General features: G+C 39.3%; 1 protein-coding gene across 3 annotated transcripts in view; it reads right to left on the bottom strand.

Annotated features, from left to right (window-relative positions):
• Positions 1–379: 379 nt before the first annotated feature.
• Positions 380–24994, bottom strand: part of sbf2 (SET binding factor 2) — a 349247-nt gene continuing 324632 nt past the window's right edge. For all 3 annotated transcript variants that reach the window (XM_033038959.1, XM_033038960.1, XM_033038961.1), the window contains 11 exons: positions 24623–24799; positions 23743–23844; positions 15678–15863; positions 14337–14463; positions 12575–12702; positions 12227–12466; positions 10003–10110; positions 7682–7866; positions 7008–7095; positions 6083–6214; positions 380–1812 (listed from right to left, as the gene is read on the bottom strand). In XM_033038959.1, coding sequence (XP_032894850.1) covers positions 1714–1812; positions 6083–6214; positions 7008–7095; positions 7682–7866; positions 10003–10110; positions 12227–12466; positions 12575–12702; positions 14337–14463; positions 15678–15863; positions 23743–23844; positions 24623–24799 — 1572 coding nt within the window. In that variant the 3' untranslated portion in view covers positions 380–1713. The remainder of the gene's footprint in view (positions 1813–6082; positions 6215–7007; positions 7096–7681; positions 7867–10002; positions 10111–12226; positions 12467–12574; positions 12703–14336; positions 14464–15677; positions 15864–23742; positions 23845–24622; positions 24800–24994) is intronic.

Here is a 24994-nt window from a genome sequence, read left to right as displayed (position 1 = left end):
AGAGGAGCCTTTGTGTTGCTAGTTTGAGTTCATGCTTCCTATTGTTGCCACCCTTTCTAAATCTTTTCAGAACAAATAAAATCCATTTTTTGTGAAATCAAAGAGTTACATTTTGTTTCCCCTCCAAATAAATTCCTAATTTGGAATTCTTCAATGTTGTTTGACCTGCTCTTAACTTCCTTTCTCAACTTCCACATCTCATCTGTCTTGCTCTGTTTAGGACAATCAAGGATGAACTTTGATTATTGTTTAATAGGCGTTTCTCCCTTCAGTTTTAAGATGTCCCTGTAGCCTGTATTCAATTTCAACCAAATTCTGAAGTTAAAAAGGATAAACTTGTAGTACTATTAGGAATCGTAAAAATCACATTTAACATTCATTGTTTTATAAGCACTTTAGTGTAAACAAGTCATAAAACTTAATGCCACATGAAGCAATTTACATAAAGCTTTTGGAAAAAATTAGTGATTTGCATTTAATTGAACAGAGAACTACACATCAGTATTTTACAAAGCAGATGAACAGTATATACAAACTCCACAAAATTAAAATATTATGTGCAAATTGAGGCTATTGTTTGACAATTTTGAGGAAGGTTATAATGGGGAAATGGTGGAAACTACTTGCCAATCCATTCATGGTAATATGGAAATATGGACAATTTAGTTGATTTCAGCCTCACCAGGAAGTGCACACGTTTGTTTTACTTTAGCTGTGCATGATCTTTTGGTCCCATAAGCAATGACTTACTATATGAACTGTATAATTTGCTAGTGCTCCTTAAAACAACGTTAAAATTAGGTTCATTTATAGCCAACAATTTAGGGAAGAGAATTGTAACCAAATTAAGCCATATATACAATCTTTGAAAAATACAAAATGTAGTAAACATATAAACATGCTAAAAAGACACCACAGAAAGATATCACAAGCTACAGATAAGTTTTCTTCACTAAATAATGTGAAAGTGTTAAAAGGTGGAATAAATTTTCCATTAGGGCAGTAACACAAACATTTTTCACAACACTTTAAAAAAAAAAAGTATGAACCATAAAAAAAATAAGAAACCATTAAAGTTTAGTGTGCAAAACCTCCTTAAATTATTAAGGTAAGTTACCAGAAGAAAAACATTCATTTACATAGTCTACACAACTGCTGCAACACAACTGAACTTGGTCATTGATGGCCATTTAGAGTTTTACTGCACTCTCTGCACCACCGCTTCAAGCGCAAACAGTCCAATGCACTTCTAATGTAGTACATTTTAGAAAGGTAAGTACTGCTGTGACAGTTTTTTTTGTTTTGCTTCAGATTTTTGATATACAATAAAATATAAAATGTTATGTTACAAATTAATTTTGAAGATTCTAAAATCCTGCTGTCCACAACATTTCAGAACTAGGACTTAAATGATTAAAAACTGCATGCGAATCTGTGAAAGCAAAGGTTTCATTTATAATACAGTATATTAAGATATTTAGTGGTTGAAGTTTACATTTCACATTGTTAAAGAGCGGTGATGCGTTAAAATGTCAGTGCAAGTTTCATATGCTGAAGCAGTTTGCAGATTCCTCTGCTGAACAATTAGTGGTCTCCACTACTTTACTGGTATACTCCTTTGGCACCCTTACATTTAATTTTCTTTAGAGGCTGTAGGGCTTTAATCTCTTGTAACTGGTATGATCCCGCTTGATCCTTTAAAGATGCATCTTGCTAGGCATCTGAAATGCAATTCTGGACTTTGTCCATCCACTGCTGCGCGATCTGTGCGTCTTGCGCACAGAAATTATAAACACGTTTATTTGTTTTCAACTGCATTAAAAGGAACAAAAATCTTGTTATTCAACTTAAATCATTCAATGTGTTCACCTTTTAAAAAGTGACATGTTTTTTCAGAATTATATTTTATTCACATGCTTTTTGAGATTGCAGAGTAATATGAATAATGTTCATTGTATCAAGATAAGGAAGACAAGGTAACTAGGATAATCAGGTATATTCAATAAAAACAATACTTTTATGGCATTTCATAATTACAACTAGTCTACATCACAGAATTGATTATTGTCACTTCCGCTTTCCAGAAATAATTTGGAGAAGTTATGTAATAGTTTAGCTATAACTGATAAATGTACAAAAATATGATGCAAATGAATTCTACAATTTAACAAATTGTTAAAATATGCTGGGATCCCAATTGTGATTTTGCTCTCTACAACAAAAAGGACAAAACAATGTTTGTATTTTATTAGACCCAGTTTGTAATATTTTAACTCCAGCAGTCAATAAATCCTGGAACGGTACATGATTTCTCAAACAATAATGTATTAACATTTTCTACTTTCTCAGAAACAATTGTCCACAGAAAGGACAAAATTCTTGTTGCTGAAATATTAATAACTAAAATAATCTGTAATGTCTATCACGCACGGAAATCGCTATCAAAATATGGAGGGGGACAGGTGGGACACAATTTCTTGGCGACCGCATGCACTCACACACGCACACGCGGGGCTTCGGAGGCTCAATCCAGCGCTAAATGCAGCTCAACTCTGCCTGTCTCGCCAGGTTAACCTATAGCCCTGCCTGGACTGGCGGGACACCAGCGCTGCTTCTCCGCGCTGGCTGTAAACCTGGGCCATATTTCCCGCAAGTCCAGGCAGGGCTGTAGGTTAACCTGGCGGGACAGGCAGAGTTGAGCTGGGTTTAGCGCTGGTTCCCTGCGCTGGCTGTGGGCCTGGGGGCACAGCTCCCGTCTGACACACGACGTCTCTGACCACCCCCGGGTGTGGGGGGGGGAGCACTCGGGTGGGGACAGGGATGGTCCAGTGCGGTTCGGCAGCGATTGCAGCGCTGGAGAGCCGGGATCGATCCTCGCTGCGGATGAGGCGCAGGTCTGTGTCCAGGGCTGCCGAGAGTGTTTTGGCACGTCTCCCTCCTCCAATCACCGCGCTCTATCCTCAGTCCCACCCCCCCTACTTCCGCCTCTGACCGACACCTTCCTCCGCCAATCATCGCGCTGAATCATCATGTCCCGCCCCCCATTGCCTGACATCTCTCTCGTCCAATCGGCGCCCTCGATCAGCAGTCCCACCCCCACTATCTTGCGGAAAGCAGAGATTTCACCGAGTTTTAAAATCCAGATGATTAAAAAGGGGGGGGGGGGGGGGGGGGAGACGTGTCCCACCCCGCCCCCCCCCCCCCCGATCTCTATATTAATTTAGTGGGAAAGAAAGCTATTTCCTCCTCCCTATAGTCAAATCCAACAAAGAATTGCTGCTGATTAGAATTAAACAATCTTTGCAACAAAATCTGATGGTGGGACAATTCATAATAAATTACTCTTAGTCAGAAGGAATAGAACTTTTACTTTTCTATTCAGTACATATTTTGTGAAACAGGATTGCTATTTAAAATATAATTAATTGAAAAAAAGTTGATAACCTACAACACCAAGCTTCAAATGTCAAACAGACTAATCAACTAGATAACCAGCCTGAAGAGTAAATCTGACAACGTTCAGGTTTGGAGATGTGCCCTGTTTACTTTCATTGTTTACTTATGTGGCTTTTCAGCTGTGCATAGCAGAAAGGTGATGTAACTTATTTTTTGCAGCAGCAAAGTGTTATGTATCCTTGCGGGATTTCAACAGTGCATGTTAGATTGATGATGTAATTTAATTATATTTCAGCTGTGAGATTTAACAATGAATCTTGTTGGCTATGTGAATTTAAGGCTATGGTGGCTTTTTAATAATGTAACTGATGAACATTCACAGATCACACTCTACATGAGAACAAAGACAATTCAGAGAGGAAGGAAAAAACAATTCTCAGATAGTTTGTTTAGGGAATGACTTCAGGGTGTTAAGAACAAGGAGTAGCAGAAACTGGTTTCCTTGGCATAAGGAGAAAGAAAGATGGAGGTTAAACTGACCTAAATGCTGATCCAGGCCATATGGACCCTTTTTGGATTCAATATTCAAGTGGAGAACAGTTTCAAAAGCCACACTCAAGAGTCCAAGAAAGTATGCTACTTCCCCATAAAGATTATTTTAAAAGGATTGTAAGTGGAGACGATAAAACCAATTGTCCTGATCCATGGCAGAACCAAAGAAAATGAAAAGCAAAACTTTCAAACTGTAAATAATTTATTTGGGCTTGACATGAATTATGTAATAGGGGTAATGGAGTCCTTTTTGCCAAATAAGTAAATTAAACGAGGGAAGAGGGCTGCTGGCTATTGTAAATGAAATTGTACTGGAGAAAATAAACAAATTGGGAGAACGTCTTGGGATAAATGATCACAATGTGTAAAATGCAGAGGACAACTGAGCGGCAGTAGACTACAGAATGATGACACTGCGGTAGAATTGCTGCCTTACGGTGCCAGAGACCCGGGTTAGATCTTGACTACGGGTGCTGTCTGTACGGAGTTTGTACGTTCTCCCTGTGACCTGCGTGAGTTTTCTCCGGGTTCCTCCTACACTCCAATGACGTACAGTTTTGTAGGGTAATTGGCTTGGTGTAATTGTAAATTATCCCTAGTGTGTGTAGGTTAGCGTTAGTGTGCAGGAATCGCTGGTCAGCGCAGACTTGGTGGGCCGAAGTGCCTGTTTCCGCGCTGTATCTCTAAACTAAACCAAAATTGGCTTCATGGAAGGAAGCACAGGGCGGTGGTGGAAGGTGCTTTTTTAAACTGGAGGCCTGCGACACATGGTGTGCCGGTGGGATCGGTGCTGGGCCCATCGCTGTTTGTAGTTTATATCAATGGTTGGGATGAGAATGTAAAAGGCATGATTAGTAGGTTAGCAGATGACACTAAAACGGGTGATACTGTAGATAGTGAAGATGGTTATCAGAAATTTCAGCAGGCTCTTGATCAGCTGGGCAAGTGGGCTAAGGAATGGCTAATGGAGTTTAATACAGATAAGTGCAGGTGTTGCATTTTGGGAAGTCAAACCAGGGCAGGCCCTTCACAATGAATGGCAAGGCCCTGGGAAGTGTGGTAGAGTAGAGGGAATAAGGAGTGCAGTTACATAGTTCCCTTGGTACATAGGCGTTCATCAGTCAGAGTATTGAGTATAGAACTTGGGACGTTATGGCAAGGTTGTATAAAATGCTGGTGTGGCCACAATTGGAGTATTGTGTTCAGTTCTGGATACCCTGCTATCGGAAGGATGTTGTTAAGCTGGAAGGTGTGCAGAGAAGATTTACGAGTATATTGGCAGGACTCAAGGGCCTGAACTATAGGGAAAGGTTGGGCAGATGAGGACTTCAGTAGAAGGAGGCTGAGGGTGATCTTATTGAGGTATATAAAATCATGAGGGGAGTCAATACGTGAAAGCACAGTCTTCTACACAGGGTAGGTGAATCAAGAACCAGAGGACATTCATTTAAGGTGATTTAAAGATTTAACAGGAATCTGGGGAGGGGGAGCAACTTTGTCACGCAGAGTGGTAGATGGGAACAAGCTACAAGTGGAGATAATTGAAGCCGGTGCTATAAAAGCATTTTAAAGTCTATTGGACAGGTACATGGATAGGAAAGGTTCAGTAGGATATGGGCCAAAAACGGGCAAATGGGACTTGCTTAGATGGAGCATCTTGGTTGGCATGGATAAGTTGGGCCAAAGGGCATGTTTCAGTGCAGTGTGATTCTATATTAATACTAGAGATTGTGCAAAGTTAATTTATGAGACTGAGTGATGGAGAATTATGAAGATAAGATGCTTGAGTGGAAATTTAATTGTGATGCATAAAATTGCAAGGCTATAACAAGGTGAAATGAAACAACTTATGTCCTTCAACAGCAAAGCAAATAACTGTGGAACTCACATTTAAATTGATTGGTGAATGAATTAAACCATATGGGAAAATATATTAGTAAGGACTACTTTCTCACAAAATCCTCTTTCAAAGGTCAATTATATTTCTACTGACCATTACCTTCACGATTACTTAAAACTCCTGAACAGAACAGCATTTCCTGCCCAGGGGAATGTTGTGTAATCATTAATACAAGTTTCTGGTATTGCAAGTGGCATTGCACCAACAATTTAAGTAGGAGAAAAAAAAACTTACATCAAAGAATGCTCTTTCATTTGAATGCTTGGGTGCACCCAGTGTTGATGATGCTGGAAGGACTGACTCAACTTCAGCCAGGTCTATAAATCCTCTGGGGTTTGTATCTTCACCACTGTCATAGTACCGCAACTGGAGGATAAAGCAAATGCATCAATGCGAAAATAGTGACCAGGATATTTTGGATCAGGATAGCTCATCATGCCAACTTCAAAGAACCAATGGTCCTTCAAGTGGAAACTTTTTTTTGTGATATTAGTTGCACCACAAAGGCTTTCATTTCTGTTTATCAACTCTAATGTAATTGAACTGGCTACGCAACGAGTGACATTATGGAATTCTAAAATTCAACAAGCCAAGAGAAAAAAGTTTTTGGCTAATATATTTGAAATGATGTATACATTACAAAACATATGGCTGAGCTAAAAATACCATGTTTTTATTTTGCATTCCATTATATTTTGAAATATTTGAGAGAGAATTACAACTCATCTTCTGAATACCAGTAAGTTTACCAAGCAGTAATTATGGTTTAGGTTGTGTTAAAATCACTTATTTCATACAGCAATGTGTAACCATGTTGCAAGTTCAACATGCAGATTCCTCAGAATGAGGGCAATGGGAATTGCAACAGGTTTATTCTACAAAGAGAGTCCAACATGGGAGCAGTTGGAAAATGACTGATAAAGCTTGGCCAACACACTTGAGATTTCCCTGCTAGCCTAACTATCTTGAACTTGATAGTGCTTCCACAGAGAAATGTCAGCAGGCAGCACTCCCAAGTTTATTTCCGAGCAGCTTCCGATACATTCACAAAGTAATATTTGTTCAAGTAAAATAAAATTAATCTTTAGTGCATAATCTCCAGTAATAGATAGCTGTTTTAATACATCAAATTATATAGATTGTATTGTTAATGCTGTACCTGATGTTTAGTTATATCTAGAACAAACCAACGAGGTTTCCATCCTTTCAGTAAAGCACCTCTCTTGTAAAGTACACCTTCAAATGATCTACAAAAATTGAAATAAAATAACTCAATCTGCAGAAAACTGGTTACATATTATTGAACAAGGTAAAAAATAGCAGTTTAAAAAGCATGTTTACATTTCCAACTTTGATATATAATAGCTTGAATTGTCAAACTTTAGTTTAGTTTAGAGATACAGCGTGGAAACAGGCCCTTCGGCCCACCCAGTCTGCGTTGAACAGTGATCCCCCAATCCCGTCTTATCCTACATACTAGGGACAATTTACAGAAGCAAATTAACTTACAAACCTGCACGTCTTTGGAATGTGGGAGGAAACCAGACAACATGGAGAAAACCCACGTGATCACAGGGAGAACATACAAACTCTGTACAGATAGCACCCGTAATCAGGATCTGACCCGGGTATCTGGCGCTGTAAAGCAGCAACCCGACTGCTGCGGAACTGTGCCTTGTTAGTAATAAAGCTTCTTATGTGAGATGCTGATATATTAGCTAACTATTCATTACTATGAATGTTAATCATCTGGCAGTCAGTTCCAGAGGTGAAAAGTGGAATAGTGGAGAACTGAGGGGATAGAGAGTGCTGAATTCAAAATATTTATCTGACCTGTTCTCCACATCCTTTGAAGAAAACTGGTTGTACAGAGTTGCTGCTCTTCTCGTATTTACTCCATTTGAGGGTGATGTAGTGGTGCTTCGATCATTCTCACCAATCCCACTGTCTGCCAAATGTAGCATGGACCTTCTTTGGAAGGATTGTACATTAGATGCCATCAGCGATGAAGCAACTCTCTGTTACAATAGGAAGTGAAAACAAAGCGTAAAAAAGAAAATCATCATCATACTGTTTTCTGCAAGACTCAGCCTGTGGGCAACTTATCATCTGATAAAATAGATGTGTTTGCAAAGTGATCAAAGTTGCGAACTAAATATTTCACAATGAGGATAAGCAAAATAAAAATTAAAAAAAGGAGTGATAGTAAAGGATATGGTAAAGGCAGCAGAGAGAAAAGGTTTATCAGAAAATAAAATAAATAATATATGTTTGGGCAAAGGTTAAAAATATGAAGAAACTGCAAACATTGATGGAAGTTTCTTAAAACCCCCGCTTCCCCCCCCAAATTAATGATGGTAATCTAGTGCCTATATAAATTCTTGTACGAAAGCGTTGTAAGAAAGGGAAAAAAAATTGTGGCGAGACTTTAACGTTGATGCATAGAATGACAAACCAAATTTGTAGTGAGTGTGGAGGACAAATTCATGGGGCATATGATTTTCAAGATTAGTATGTTGAGGAACCAATAAACCAATGACTAGCTTATTTTTGAAAGGGTTTGATTCATAATCTTTCAATCAAGGGGCTTTAATCATAATGTAGTAATAACTTTCTAAAACATGCAGCTATCATTTAGTTAAGTCCAAAACCAGCGACTTGAATCTAAATAAACCACACTGCAAAAGTATAAGACAAGAATGCACTATGGTACATTGGAGTGTGCATTGGAAAAATAATAAATGGCACTATTTAAGAAAGGAAGCGTTACTATGAACCAATCAGCCTGGGATCAGTAGAGGTTAATGTTAAGATTGGATAGTCAAAGGGAACCATGTTTGACAAATCTGCAATACGTTTTCTTCAGGCTGTTACCACCTGAGAAGGTAACTAGCAGATGTGCTGCATTTGGGCCTTGAAAAAGCCTTTGATAGGAAATTGTAAGAGATCATCAAAATAAAATTAACACACAGAGGGTCTTGGTGTATGGTGTTAGGTAAACTGTTGGGACTGAAAGCAGATAAATCCCCAGGGCCTAATGGTGTGCATCACCGAGTATTCAAGGAGGTGGCCCTCAAAATTGTGGCTGCATTGGTGATCATTTCCAATGTTCTATAGACTCTGGATCAGTTCCTGTGGACTGGAGGGTAGCTAATGTAACCCCACTTTTTAAAGAAAGGAGGGAGAGAGAAAACAGGGAATTATAGACCAGTTAGCCTGACATCAGTAGTGAGGAAGATGCTTGAATCTATTATTAAAGATGTAATAGCAGCACATTTGGAAAGCAGTGACAGGATCAGTTCTGACCATTCAGATAATAGAAACATATAACATTCTTAAGGAATTGGACAGACTAGATGCAGGAAAAATGTTCCGATGTTGTGGGAGTCCAGAACTAGGGGTCACAGTTTAAAAATAAGGGGTAGGCCATTTAGGACTGAGATGAGGAAAAACTTTTTTACCCAGAGAGTTGTGAATCTGCGGAATTCTCTGCCACAGAAGGCAGTGGAGGCCAATTCTCTGGATTTTTTCAAGAGAGTCAGATATAGCTCTTAGGGCTAACGGAATCAAGGGATATGGGGAGAAAGCTGGAATAGGGTACTGATTTTGGAGGATCAGCCATGATCATATTGAATGGCTGTTCTGGCTCGAACGGCCGAATGGTCTACTCCTGCCCCTATTTTCTATGTTTCAATGAATGTCATTTTAGGATTCATAGGATGCTAGAAAGCAGATTGTGAGGCTCCAGTTGTTATCTATCTACATCTGTAATTTAGATGAGGAGATAAAGTGTAATGATTCATGTTTGCTGATTAAAAGCAGGGTTGTAGTGAGAATTATGAAGAAGACTTCAGAGAGACTTCAAAAGAATATAGGTGAATGAAGGAGGACATGAAAGATGGAATGCAAATTGAGAGAAAATGTGAAATCATTCACTTTGGCAGAAAAATAGTAAAGCATGGTCGTATTTGTGTTCAGAGGGACTTGCGTGTCCTTGTACACAAATCATTTCATGTTAACATGTTGGCACATAAAGCAATTAGGAAGGCTGACACTGTGTTGGTCTTTATCGCAAGTGGGTTTGATTACAAGAGTAAAGACATCTTGCTGCAATTATATGGAGTCCTGGTCTGCTCTCTCTGCAATGTACTTACAGTTGGTTCTGGTATCACTTCCTCTTTGTGGCTAACTTTTACTCGATCCCAGATTGGTTTCCACTGTTCAAGATTTTGATTTAATTCGTTCTCCAGCCTTCCAATTTCCTGTAATTACATTATTCCAGAGTAGAATTGACATCATGATGGCAGAATATTTAACTATGAGTAGCAAAATTTAACCTCCAGGCATTGAAACAAAGCTAATTTGGAGTAATCAAGCAAACAGGTGCTATTTTTATTTCTCTGACCTGTAATATTGAGATGCGGTGTCAGCTGATATAGTCTAAAGTAAAATAATCACACCCTTCATCACCATACATCTCTTGTAAATATTAGTCCAACAGAGATGTGTTTACATTTTGTGCCAGGAGATGTTTGTGCCAATACCATGATTTTTCTACCGGAATTTCATTTACCTGCCTTTAATGTTCACTTCTTCATGACCTTAACTGAAAAAAATCAATTGATCTCATTCCTGAAATTTTCAATTTGCAGAATAACTTAAAATAAGAGTATTCTGAGTTCCTACATGAGGCAAACACTTTTGTTACTTTAGTCGTGGGTGGCCTGTGCCCTCTTGAACCCATATCTGGCATCCCAACCAAACAAACTGTTTCTTTGAATTAATTCCATGAAATCTTTTTGTTTAATCAATTTAAAGATGCAGATTATATACCTCCTCACTTTTTCAAATTAAGGTAATAATTTAATCATTTTTAGATCTAGATTTAGTGAAGGTGCACTTTATAGGATCTTTGCATTAATATCCAAACCTGACCACGAAATACAGAAGATGTGGCCATGAGTGCACATGAAGTATTAATTCATTTCTACGCGCTAGACATTGCTTAAAGAACATCTTATTAGCCTTTTTAATTCCTTTTTATGCCGGCTCACCAGTGTTTGGCAATTTTGTATAGATTCCCATCTTCTCCTCTGCACCTGCTAGTTAATGACCAATGAAGAAATAATCCACTGCTTACCTGAATCTAAAATTCCACAATAGCTTCAATTACTCATTAAATGCTTTGTAATTTCCAACTTCAATGTGCTTGTAGTATTGTCCTTGCTAAGGAAGAAGAGCCTCGACCCGAAACATCACCTAAACGTCACCTATCCATGTTCACCAGAGAGGCTGCCTGTCCTGCTGGGTTACTTTATCAGTTTCTATTCTTTTTACTTTACAAGCATTTAATTAATCTTGGGAAAATTGTAATTGTAGACTACATACCCTTAAATAATTATATGTCTACAATTGTACCGCTGCTGGCAACCCAAATTCCACCGACCTTGGTTGTGTGGCAATTAAATTATATCAATTATATCAATCAATCAATCAATTAAGTTTTATATTTTTGGCGCTCAGCCAACTAATTATGGAGAGGTCGGACAAGTGAATATAGAGAATTAGCAAAACAGGATTTTGGCAGATCTCAGTGGCTCAAGCAGTAGCCTTCTACATTAACTTCTCTGCCCTTGGCATTCTTCGTTGCCACAGAGAGGTCAAATGGAAATTGGAAGAACAACATATATTTTACTATGGTTGTTTACAACCCCAGGGCAAGAATATTGAATTTCCTAATTTTAGGTAACCCACATCTCTGGTGCTCTCCTGCCACAGCCACCACCTGTCCACCTGGTTTTCTTCTTCCCTTGTTCATGCCACTAATCCCATCACCCTACCTGGTTCCATCCGCCCATCAACTCCTCCCTATTGGCTCCACCCATTACCTATCCCATCTCCTACACACCATTATATACTGTAAATCTTTACTGTTCACTCTCAGTCCTAATGTAGGATCTTGACCAAAAACATCAACTATTGCCTCCACAGATGCTGCTGAGTTTTGCCTGTATTTGATTTTGAGAAGTAGGACACACTTAGTAGGCCACATTTACCCTAAAGCCACTTTAGGCATGGTTAGTAGGCTGCATTTAGCCCATTACATTGTGAAAATGCTAACGCAACACACACTACACAATTTTGGCTCAGTTTTTTGCTCTGGCCTGAAATTGGTACTCGCGGTTCAAATATTTAGACACCCCATTGGCAGAGAGCAACATAGGAAGCTAGTCATGTCCAAATGTTAGATTTGTTAAATTAACATGTTAGTAATATCAAAGATTGGTGAGTCATTTTCAAACTTTACGCAGCTCTATTTGTAAATTGGATCATACCATTTAAAACACATAATTCGCATTTAGTTTCATTTGTTTATACCTCAAGGAGTTTGGTAATGGCATCCGGCTGCACCTTGGAGACATTGTCATAACATGGCCATACCACCTTTCTATGGGTTTGTGGGACTGAACCATCCATCTGTTCAAGTTCCTCAGAAGCACCTGTTTTTGCACTGACCATGTCCCATTCATAAGAAGGGCCACTTGAAAGAGTCTCTCCTATGTAGTAATCCCATTTCTTCAGAGCAGAGATATTTATGCAGGGTCTGAGTATATATTTCTGCAAAGAATGATGTATTTAAAAGTAAATAAAATTGAATTGCATGGTTTCAGATTTTAAATTAATGAGAAATAATTGATTAAATACAGAATTGTAGAAGTATCATACCTCCCCTTCTTCAGGACTATACATGTAGCTGAAAAAAACAGGTCCTTTCTTATGAATCCTGTCAATACATTCCCAAATACAGATTCCTCTTTTTGATTGCTTATCTATCTTGTCCTCAAATAAAATACCTAGCAAAACAAAGAACAATGATCGCATTATTTACACACGTCAATTTGTGTGGGTGAAAATATAAATGGAAGAAACGCTATTAATACACATCTTCAACAATAAAGCTCAATATAATAATCATATATTTAAATTTACAGCAATGTATATCAAAATCTAATTTTTGATTGAATTTTTAAGGTGAGAAAGGAAAAATTTAACAGGAACCTGAGGGGCAACTATTTCCGCACAGAGGGTGGTGGATATATGGAGCAAGCTGAGAAGGTAGTTGAGGCAGGTTCTATAACAATATTTAAAAGACATTCGGACAGGTACATGGATAGAAAGGTTCAGAGGAATATGGGCCAAACTCGGACAGCTAGGGGTAGTGTAGATGGGACATCTTGGTCGGCATGGGTAAGTAGGCACGAAAGACCTGTTTCCATGTCTTTCGTGTCATTCGGTCCACTGAGTCCAAATAATGGGTAAGTAACTGTATATTTTTGTGTACTAAAGGCCAAATCTCTGCTGTACACTTTTTGGGAAAGGGAAAACTACATACAAAAATTGGGGGGGGGGGGGGGGTGCGCGCAAATGAATCATAGAAGTATGAAAGTATAAATTAATAAAACCCATCGTCTGTTTTACCATAGTCTCCATTTGAAGTTCAGTTATAGTTTAGTTTAGTGATACAGATGGAACAGGCCCTTCGGTCCACTGAGTCCACGCCAACCAACAATCACTTGTACACTTGTTCTATCCTGCACACCAGGGACAATTTACAGAAGCTAATTAACCTACACGTCTTTGGAATGTGGAAGGTAACTGGAGCACCTGGAGGAAACCCACACGGTCACAGGAGAACATACAAACTCCGTATAGACAACACCCGTAGTAGGGATTGAACCCGGGTCCCTGGCGCTGTAAGGCAGCAACTTCACCGCTGAGCCACTCTATTTAATTTACAAAGACATTATTCTGCACTCTGGATAAAATACAAGATTAAGAACTTGTATATTTGGAGTCCAGTCCGTTAATCCAGACCACAAAGCATTAACAAAAAGATTAGATATATTTGAATAACCATCACAAGGATTGGCTTCGGTGGCAACATCTTTACCTCTGTGGTTGATAGCTGCAAGTTCAAGCTCTATTGTAACTGTGGGAGACAATCTAGTATTAGAAATTCACTATGAAGGAGAGCTGGTAGCAATGGATAATGTGCTCTTTGGATGAGATGCTATAAAATTCTGCCTGAACAAGCAGAGAATCATTTGAAGCAATGCAGCAGATGTCCTGGCCAACACTCTTCCATAAGCCAAAACCACAAAAATCAACTGATCTGGTTTTCATTCATTCGATGTTTGAGTAATCTTGTTCTATATAGCCTTGTTCTATATTGGCTCCTCGTTTGTCTTTTTTTTAAATAAAGTAAGGGGGTGTACTTCAATAATGATCTATTGATTGTACATTGCCTTAGAATGTTCTGAGGATGTAATGAGATTTTTTATATGCAGGTTCTTTCTATCTTGTTGTATTTGCACACTTAAAGCATTAAACTGCATTTTATAGAACACTGCCGGTAGTTTCATTAAAAAAATGCATGCAGTTTCTTAGAATACTAACATCAAAATATTTTGATTTATGTAAAACATACCATGTTCTATTCGTTCATAGTCAGAATCCAACAGGAAAGTTTTGTAACGATTGGACACATAATGGTAGGCTAGGAACTTCAGATAATACTGGTTGAACTCAAATTCCATTGGATACTGGTGGTGAATCTATAAGGAAAACAGGAGGAGGATAACAACTGTAAATGGAAAACATGAAAAGTGGAAAATCTGAATTCTTAATAAAAAAGTGACAGGCAAATATTTCAGCTAATTATATATTTTCAAACTTGATGGAAATTATTCTTGGAAATGTTTGCCTGTGCTGATTTACAAGGTGGTCATGAATATTTATTTTGTCATTCATATCTATCAACAGTTCCCAATTAGTTTATGTGGAGACACCAAATATGTACTACGTTGATAAACACAAATCAGCAAAGTGGGGTGCTATTTTTAATGATCAACCTGTATGCCATTACTCCCCCCCATCTTGAATGGCATTGGCACTGTGCTAGCACAAGGTCTCATGGAACTGCCCAATGGCACAGAATCTCGACTGATGGGAGAATCTCACCCAATGACAGGCTTGCCAGGGGTAAGTCTCCAGAGTTTTGGGCACTCACCTATATTATTTAATTATGAAAAGAAAGCAGCAAATCACATGCACAGATTGAATAAGTACATCTTACAGGAAACAGAACTAATTCGGAATATATTTCTAACATGTAATCATGTCATGCGAGCATGGTTATGAAAAGCACTGCATAGGAAAGGAGTACCCTTATCCGAAAGGAAACTTTGTTTCATGTGATTTTGATTAAATATACCATATTTTGTAAAAGAAGCTAACAGAGAAACTGAGGGCAAGATTGATATTCTCAAGCTAGCCCAAACACTACAAAGGGAAATTCAGTGATGTAAATACAGTCTGTAGTGTATGTACTTAGTTGCTCGGCCCAATATGGCGACGGATTTTCTCTGTAGAGCAAGGCAGTGCTGCAGACCAGAGATGACAAGAGTTGTGTTTCCTAAATTAATATTATTACTGTAAATATATATGTATGGTCACACTGATCTGATCTGTATTCATGACTACAATATCCTGTTTTGCTGCAGCAATGCAATAATTTCATTGTCCTATCTGGGACACATGACAATAAACTCTCTTGAATCCTTAATCTTATCAACTATCAACTGGTTTATCTTTCTATTTTCATGCTCCTCTTTGGCCCCTCTCACTGTCAGTGGAGAGTCTCTGCACGAGTATAGTCTCAATCAATGTCAGAATTGTCTGTGGGGCTGAACTGAAGTCAGACCCACCTACAGTTAGTCTCTGAATCTTACCTGATGTCAGATCCACATCAGTCATTAAAACATCTTACCTGATGCACACAATCCAGAAATTGCAAAAACACTGGAGCAAAGCCACTTCCTTGGCTGTTCGGAGTTAAATTACTACGTTGGCTGAATTTATGTCCAAAGGACAACCATTCCTTTTCAATAAGTATTTTAAAACCTTCCAGTGTTCTGTAGAATGGATCACACAGCAATTGTGCAAGGGAAACAATCTGGGAAAATAACAGAAAAAGGTACTTTAAGAGATAGGTCTAGGCATCCATAAAGCTTTATAAATTCACAGCAAGCTGATAAATTATATAACCACATTATGTTTGGTACATGAAAATAAAGACAGCTTTCCGTCCATTGAATCACCTAGTACATATTATCCAGCTACAAATACAGATATTCTGACTTAATTTGGCCTCTATGATTACATCTGGAGGGAAGCAGCTGCATAGGGGCATGTTGTACACATTATATATCGAAGTATTTTGTTATATGCAAAAATAGAAAATTCCATCTCTTTTGTATTTACCTCCTTAACTATCTTCTTTCACATCACAAATTCTTAATGGATTCTGGCATTATCCACAAATGATTAGTGATTATAAATGCTAGCACAGTACAGGAGCCTGGTTCTTTTTTAATCTGAAATCCCATTATACACAGAAAGCCAGTTAAAGCTGAGGAGAGAATTCTAGAGCTTAGAGGCAGCTGCATATTTTGCTTTGAATTGCAAATTCATTAGATTACACAGAATAAATCAGAAATGGAGAAGTGTCAAATATCTGAGCGTTATAGAACTGGTGAAAGTAACATATTTTAAAATCCATGCATTACAGAATCCTGAGCCCTTAGCAAGCACATCAGAGAAGGGTAAATCAGACATTGTAAAAATTAGAAAGAAAGCAGAGTTATGGACAACTTATGTTTAATGTAGAATTTTGTTATAGAATGGTTGAATGTATTGATAACAAGGACATGGATAAAAGCTTTAGCAACAGAGAGCAGCAGGTTCAGACAACATCACACAAGCTGGATAGGTTTTGTTGTCAAGGATTCAGCGCAGGTCAAATACAACATCAAATGTACAGATGTATTCAGATTCAGATTCACATTTATTGTCACATGCACCAATTAAGGTACAGTGATATTTGAGTTGCCTTACTTGAGTGGGAAATGGGAACAAAGTTTGTATCCTCATCCGGTACTGGATGATGGGCAGGTAAAATGATAATCTGAGACAATAGAAGGCGTAAGCCTACATCTGACATGTGAGAGTCAGTTGGCCAGTTGATCGAAGTTCAGAACCGGCATGTTCCAGTAAGGAGGAGGGATATGGATAGCAAAGCAAGGGAACCATGGATGAAACAGAGGTTGTAAATTAGGTCAAAAAGAAAAAGGAAGCACGTGCAAGCAAGGTTTAGGAGGTTGGGAATGCGGATGACTAGAAAGGCCAAAAGGGGCCATGAAATGGCTTTGGCGTGTCGGATTAAATAAAATCCAACAGTTTTTTATACCTACATTAAAAATAAAAGGGTACACAGGGAGAAATAGGACTGGTTAAAGATAAATTAAAGAATTTGTGCTTGGAGTCTGGAGATGTAGGCTAGGTACTAAACTAGTATTTTGCAACTGTTTTCACCAAGGAGAACAATATGGAAGAGATGAAGATCAGTGTGGAGAATACTAATATGCAAGTGCAGTTGAGATTAAGGAGGAGGAGGTGTAGGGGTTCTTGAAGAGCATTAAGGTGGACAAATCCCCAGGAACTCATGGGATCTATAGAGGTTATTAAGAGAGGAAATTGCAGGATCTTTGTGTCTTCTCTAGCCACAAAGCTAGAGGTCCCAGAGGACAGGAGAATGGTTAATGTTGTTCCTTTATTTAAGAAAGGACGTAGAGAGAATCCAGGGAATTGTAGGCCAGTGACCCTAAAACCCCCGTCTCACATTGCGAGTCAACCCACGAGTGACCCCGAGTTTAAAACAAATTAAACTCGTGGTAATCACGTACAATTAACGTGGCGGGAACGTCGGAACTCGTGGACGCAACTTAGTGACTCGTGGCGCTAATGGCAGGTACCCGGGAAACTTGTTAACTCTTGAAAAACTTTAAACATGATTAAAGATTTCCACGACTCAAATTTACTCTTGAAGTTAAAATTTGAAACATTTAAACTCGCTGTAAGAACGTAGTATCCCGTGAGTTTACCGCAGTGATTCGTGAGTCTACCATGGGCACTCTTTAACTCAGCGGGCAGGCAGCATCTCTGGAGAGAAGGAATGGGTGACGCCCCCCCCCCCACCTTTCCCTCCCAACTCCAGTCCCGTCCCGACCCCCTGGGAAACTGAAGGGAGCGACAATCAACTGCCACGGATACAAATAATGTCATACACAAGAAAGGGCAGATGCTGCTTGACAAAAAGTGAACACACAGTACTGGAATAACACAAAGACGCAGCAGAATTTTGGAAACGTCATCCCGTCACCCATTCCTTCTCTCCAAAGATGCTGCCTGGCCCGCTGAGTGACCAGACTGAGGGAATATCCTTCATATCCCACGTATATGAAGCAGAGAGAAACGCTCTGGCACTGAACGGTGCGCATTTTCCCATTGTAGGTCATATCAATAGATGTGGCCGCGCTGAATTCTATCTTTAACTCAATGCCGCAGGATGGAGCTGTCTACTTTAACACTGTTGCTTCGCCGCCACCGCCTCCTTGCTGCACAATGGCAGCGAGTGCGGGGCCGAGATCCTGCCTAGTTTTTTTAAGTTCTGAAATTGAATAACTTTCAATACTGAATCAGAATATACTTACTGTATGAGATGCTGTCCAGCTCCTCTATTTGATATTTAAAACAGGCCTTCATTCATGGTTGGCTCAAGAGTAACTCGGGAGAGGAACTTGGTACATCGCAGAAATGAGAAGTAAACGGCAAACTTAGACATACACGTAGGAACTCGTTTAAACTCGTGAACATAAACTTGGAATCTTGTAGACAGCCACGAGTGTGATTTTTTCTTTCACTAGGGATCACTCGTGGGTAGACTCGCACCGTGAGACAGGGCCATTATACGACTGATAGGGAAACTGTTGGAGAGGCATTTGATAAAGTAAGGCATTTGATAAAGTCCTTCGCGGTGGGCTGATCCAGAAGATTAAATTGCATGGGATTAACAGTGAATCAGTCGTATGTTTTTAGGACTGGCTTACTGATAGGGTTGTGGTGGAAGAACAATATTCAGGCTGGAGGACTGTGGCCAGTGGAGTTCTGCATGGATCTATGCTGGGATCACTGCTGTTTATATATGATATATATAAATGACATTGACATAGATGGGGTGGTTAATAAATTTGCAGATGATACCAAGATTACTGGGGAAGTAGACTGTGGGAAAGGCTGTCAAAGCTTACTTTCAATGACTGATGAACAAGGACCCCCAGATCCCATTGTACTTCCCCTTTTCCCAACTTGACTCAATTTAGATAATAATCTGCCTTCCTGTTTTTGCCACCAAAGTGGATAACCTCACATTTATCCACATTAAATTGCATCTGCCATGCATCTGCCCACTCACCCAACCTGTCTAAGTCCCCCTGCATCCTCATAGCATCCTCTTCACAGTTCACACTGCCACCCAACTTTGTGTCATCTGCAAATTTGCTAATGTTACTGTTAATCCCTTCATCTAAATCATTAATATATATTGTAAATAGCTGTGGTCCCAGCACTGAGCCTTGTGGTACCCCACTAGTCACTGCCTGCCATTCTGAAAGGGACCCGTTAATCCCTACTCTTTGTAAGGAAATCATGTTTAGCACAGACATTGTGGGCTGAAGGTAGACACAAAAAGCTGGAATAACTCAGCGGGACAGGCAGCATATCTGGAGTGAAGGAATGGGTGACGTTTCGGGTCGAGACCCTTCTTCAGTCATGGGCTGAAGGACCTGTTCTTGTGCTGTATGGTTCAATGTTCTAAAAGCAATCATGGGGAATAAAAACAAGAAACTGTCAGCGGTCGAAATTCTCGCTTCTGCACCTGGGGATCCAGCTGAGAGCTCAATAGCCAGCACAAAAGGTCAAGCATATACTGGAGACTATTTTTCACTTCACCAGGGACACCACAGTGACTCCCAAGGCAAGGGTGAGTGCTCCTAGCTTCACACTCAGGGACTCCAGCGATAGGAGTTCATATTATCCACAAGTGGATTATCTTCAATTTGAAGGGGCTATCCTGAAAGTGAACTTTCAGGGCTATAGCAAGATAATCCAGGACGAATGCTGCAAGAGAGTTGTAAGGACATTGAAGTATCTTAGAAAGCCTGTATCCACTCTGCCTATCCTTGAACCTGATAGAAATGTCAAAGAAGAGTAATGGAGCAGGGAGTAGCATTGGTTCATTAACAAACTGTTGGATGTGCACATATCAGCAGATGTAGCTGACCAGGAAATTGAAATTTAGGGTAATCTTGACCCTAAAGATGTTTGAAAGTGTATATATTTTAATTTGTCTTCAGCATGAGTAACAGCTGGTTCTTAGAAAAGGGGAGATGCAACGAGACCTGAGTGTCCTTGTACATTAGTCATTGAAGATAAGCATGCAGGTACAGCAGGCAGTGAAGAAAGCAAATGGCATTTTGGCCTTCCTAGCGAGAGGATTTGTGTATAGGAACAAGGAGGTCCTACTGCAGTTTTTCAGGGCCCGGGTGAGTCCACACCTGGAGTATTGTGTGCAGTTTTGGTCTCCTAATTTGAGGAAGGACATACTTGCTATTGAGGAAGTGCAGCGTAGGTTCACCAGGTTAATTCCCGGGATGGCGGACTGACATATGATGAAAGAATGGATTGATTGGGCTTACATTCACTGAAATTTAGAAGGATGAGAGGGTATCTTATAGAAACATATAAAATTCTTAAGGAATTGGGCAGGAAAAGTGTTCCCGATGTTGGGGGAGTCAAAGTTTAAGAATAAGGGGTAGGCCATTTAGGACTGAGATGAGGAAATACTTTTTCATCCAGAGAGTTATGAACCTGTGGAATTCTCTGTCATAGAAGGCAGTGGAGGCCAATTCACTGGATGTCTTTAAGAGAGAGTTAGATATAGCTCTGAGGGCTAACAAAATCAAGGGATATGGGGAGAAAGCAGGAATGGGGTACTGATTTTGGATGATCAGTCATGAAATGGCCAAATGGCCTACTCCTGCACATATTTTCTATGTTTTTTCTGTAACTTAAAAAAAATCTAGGCACAGGCAATGCCAGGATCTACTGCCATCCCCAATTGTTCTTCAGATGGTAGCAGCGAGTTGCATTCATGAATTGCTGCAGCGGCTCTGTACTTTATTTTAGCATGACCAAAATCTGGCAATTCCAATAGCACAGATCTGCCCTGGCTCTGTAACTAAGTAACAACAGGCCTTTGAGACTGATTGCACACCGAATTTCTTGATTGAAGTATCATAATGAGCAAAAGGTGATGCCAAGGAAGGATATAGACTACTTAAGTGGACTTGGCAATTGCAAAGCATTAAGTATTCTGAATTAATTCAGCTTCCAAATATTCATAGGAGCAACATAGGCCCTCTTTCAATAAAGATATCACGTATAATTGAAATAGAGTTCTTAGAAACCACTGGTTTCCAGGGAAATTAATTTATAACGTTAGTTGTTATTTAAGATTGAGTTCTAAAAGACTAGAAAGAGAATTGCTGAACTCTGACAATCATGAGGGACGCTAGGGAGATATCAAAAGACAGGAAACAGACTAATGCAGTGCCACATGCAACAAGGACTGTGGAACACATTGAAATAATTACAGACCCATCCATCTTCTTCTTCAAGGAAGACAACACAATCAATCAGAGTAAACTTCTGGTTCAAATGAAAATGCTGCCTAACAAACCTATCTGAATTTGCCTATGAGGTGACAAGCCAAGCTGACTGTGCAACCTGGTGATAAAAGTATTTCCTTATTTCTAAAAGCTTGGGAAATTCCATATGAAAGCCTTTCAATTAAATTCACGATGCAATGGAATCAAGGGCAATTTTGAGAAGGTTAAGAAATGGCTGCTTGTTGGGGGAATTATGTCAGTGTTGGCCCAGTATTTCCATTGCTATAGACTATTTATTATTGATTATTGTTATAGATTGGGGCGGTACAATGGCGCAATGATCGAGCTGCTGCCTTACAGCGTCAAAGATCCGAGTTACATCCTGACATCAGGTGGAGTTTGTACATTCTCCCTGTGAATGTGTGGGTTTTCTCCAGGTCCTCCGGTTTCTTCCCACACTCCAAATACGTCCAGGTTTGTAGGTTAATTGGCTTTGGTAAAACTGTAAATTGTCCCTAGCCTGTAATACAATGTTAGTGTATGGGGTATGCTGTATGCTGGTCAGCGCAGACTCGGTGTGCCAAAGGGCCTGTTTCCGCGCTGCTTCTCCGGTCCAAAATTGTTTAACTTTGAAAATGTCTATAAAAGTACTCCAGAAGAGATCTTTACTTTGATGTAGGCCCAGAACCAGGCCAAGTGGATTTTTGCCCCTTGCAGACAAACTGCCCGAGAGATACACGACACCAGCATTTTATGCCATCACTAATTAAATTACTATAGCAGAGTAAATATCATAAAACAACCAAGTAGGAAGGGATGATATCCTGTGTAGAAACTTTCATGAGGGGGGTAACAGATTTTTACTTTACCCATTTGAACAACAATATGCACAGAGTGCATAATGGCATGTATCTGGGCAATGTACAAACAATTATACAATAAAAATCGTAAAAAAGTTAATAACTAACATTCTTACAATATTTCATACCGATTAAGCGATTCCTTGTAAGGAGGATTTTTTTGCAACTCTGAGAATGATCTTTGGAGACACAAGGACCTGCAGATGCTAGGATCTTGTATAGAACACAAAGTGCTGGAGTAACCCAGTGTGTCATGCAGCATCTCTGGGGGAAGGAAGCAACTGCAGATGCTGGTTTAAACCGAAGTTAGACACAAAATGCTGGAGACCATTCCCTCTGCAACTCCCTGGTTAAATCATCCCTTCCCACCCAAACCATCTCCTCCGCAGGTACCTTCCCCTGCAACCGCAAGAGAAGCAACACTTGTCCCTATACCTCCTCCCTCGACTCTGCCCAGGGACCCCGACAGTCCTTTCAGGTAAGGCAGAGCTTCACATGCACCTCCTTCAACCTCACCCACTGTATCCGTTGTTCAAGATGTGGACTTTTATACATTGGCGAGACCAAAAGTAGACTGGGCGATTGTTTTGCTGAACACCTTCGCTCAGTCTGCCTGGACTTACCTGATCTCCGGGTTGCCAAACACTTTAACCCCTTCTCACCTGATCTCCCAGTTGCCAAACACTTTAATTCCCCTTCCCATTCCCACACTGACCTTTCTATCCTAGGCCTCCTCCATTGTCAGTGCGGTGAATCGCAAATTGGAGGAATAGCATCTCATATTTTGCTTGGGCAGCATATGGCCCAGTGGTACAAATTTTGATTTCTCAAACTTCAAATAACCCCTGCACTCCCTCTCTCCCCCACCCAAGTCTTCTTCATAATTCTCGCTACAACCCTGCTTTTAATCAGCAAACATGAATCCATTACACTTTATCTCCTCCTCTTAATCACAGATGTAGGTGGAGAACAACTGGAGACTCACAATCTGCTTTCTCACATCCTATGAGTGCTAAAATGACATTTATTGAAACCTTATTCGAAAATTGATTAAATTCATTTTTTAATCACTCGCGGGGTGATGCCTGTTTGGTGGTGAGTAGTCGCTCAAAGAGTCGTACCTTTTTCTGGTCGCTGCTGGATTTTCAACATTTTTTAAATTTTCAGCGACTTTCTGGGACTATGACGGGTGCCGGCAAGTCGCCAAAACAAAATCGTGTAAATGGGACAGGCCCTTTAGGCCGATTTTAATTAAATACTCATATTCAAAAGTGGTCAACAAAATACAAAAAATCCAGTTGCTTGACTGTTGGAACAACATTTTGAAGGCGAGTTCTCCAAAATGTTAAACACAAAATGGGGCTACTTAAATTTATGCCATGTTGTGATAATTATTTTATAGAATTACCTGTGTTGTAATGTCCATGCCATCTTCCAGGCTTACCATTACCGATGAACCACTCTCAAGAAGCTCTGCTATCACCACAGCCAGTTGCAGTATTCTATGTATCTGGGAAATTTAAAAAAAGCGTTGCTAAAAAATAACATTGTCACAACTCCAGCAAATGAGTGTGATTTACTAAACACTATAAGATACTGATGAAATGCAACTGCACATAGGCTACACACTTAATTGTTTTGCCAATATACTGTGTGGTACTGTTACTTTATTAGCTCATATTAGTCAGTAACATGCCTCTATCACTCGATGGGAAATATGCTAAGTGTTGTGGAGAACATTAATTACTCAAAAATTGCAATCACTTATTTCTACACTTTGCAATCATTCTAACATTCAATTAAACATAATCTGACAGAAAAGGACAAACATTTTTTCTGTAATAAATGAATTATTCAGCAGGTATGCTCACACATTAAGCAAAACATTTTCCATTTTCAATAAGGAATACAGTCCGGTTACTTTAATTGTTCGACATTTTACAAAACATATGTCCTGATTTTGATTACTAAGTCAAAATGCAAATTAAAAGAGCATTCCGATGGTGGAGAATTGAAACGACATTCTCAATTATTAGATGTTATGTGATAAAAGATTTTGCAAATGGAATATATAGTAACCTGTGTGTACATACTATTGCCACACATTTTCAGAATCTAAGAAAGATAAATCATTCTAATTCCTGAGGAGGGAAAAAAATTGAAATAAAATCTGGGGTTAATTTTTCAAGTTATCTTTTTTGAAATGTAGAATGTTACATTATAATCTTCATCACTGTGTTCAGTAATTAGGAATTAAATCAATAACAATAATTTTGAGCAACTGATACCTGCAACAGCCATTCTGATTCTCCAAGAAGCCTATATAAAGTCATATCTGTGTCATTGGAGACTCTGCTGGGCGCACATGCTCTCATTAGCTTTTTGAAACTAGCTTTCACCTGACGAACATCACAGTAATCCACAGGTATAAGCTCACAGTTAAGAGCAAGGTCAAGTTTAAAACCCTACGGACAAAAAATCCTTGTTAATATTGTTGAAAGTGTTGAAATAAAATTACTTCTATTTTTACTCTTCTTTGTTGATGCAGTGAATATGACTGGTCAATTGTAAAGATAGGAAGGATGAATAGAGCAAAGTTCATACAATCTTCAAGAAAAAATTGTGGAGATTTGTTTCCTCAGCTTATACCAATGCCAGTT

Source organism: Amblyraja radiata, chromosome 20 (assembly GCF_010909765.2).
Source record: "Amblyraja radiata isolate CabotCenter1 chromosome 20, sAmbRad1.1.pri, whole genome shotgun sequence".
Lineage (NCBI taxonomy): Eukaryota > Metazoa > Chordata > Chondrichthyes > Rajiformes > Rajidae > Amblyraja > Amblyraja radiata.
Note: the sequence above shows the minus strand (reverse complement) of the source record. Positions and strands in the feature narration are given on the sequence as shown.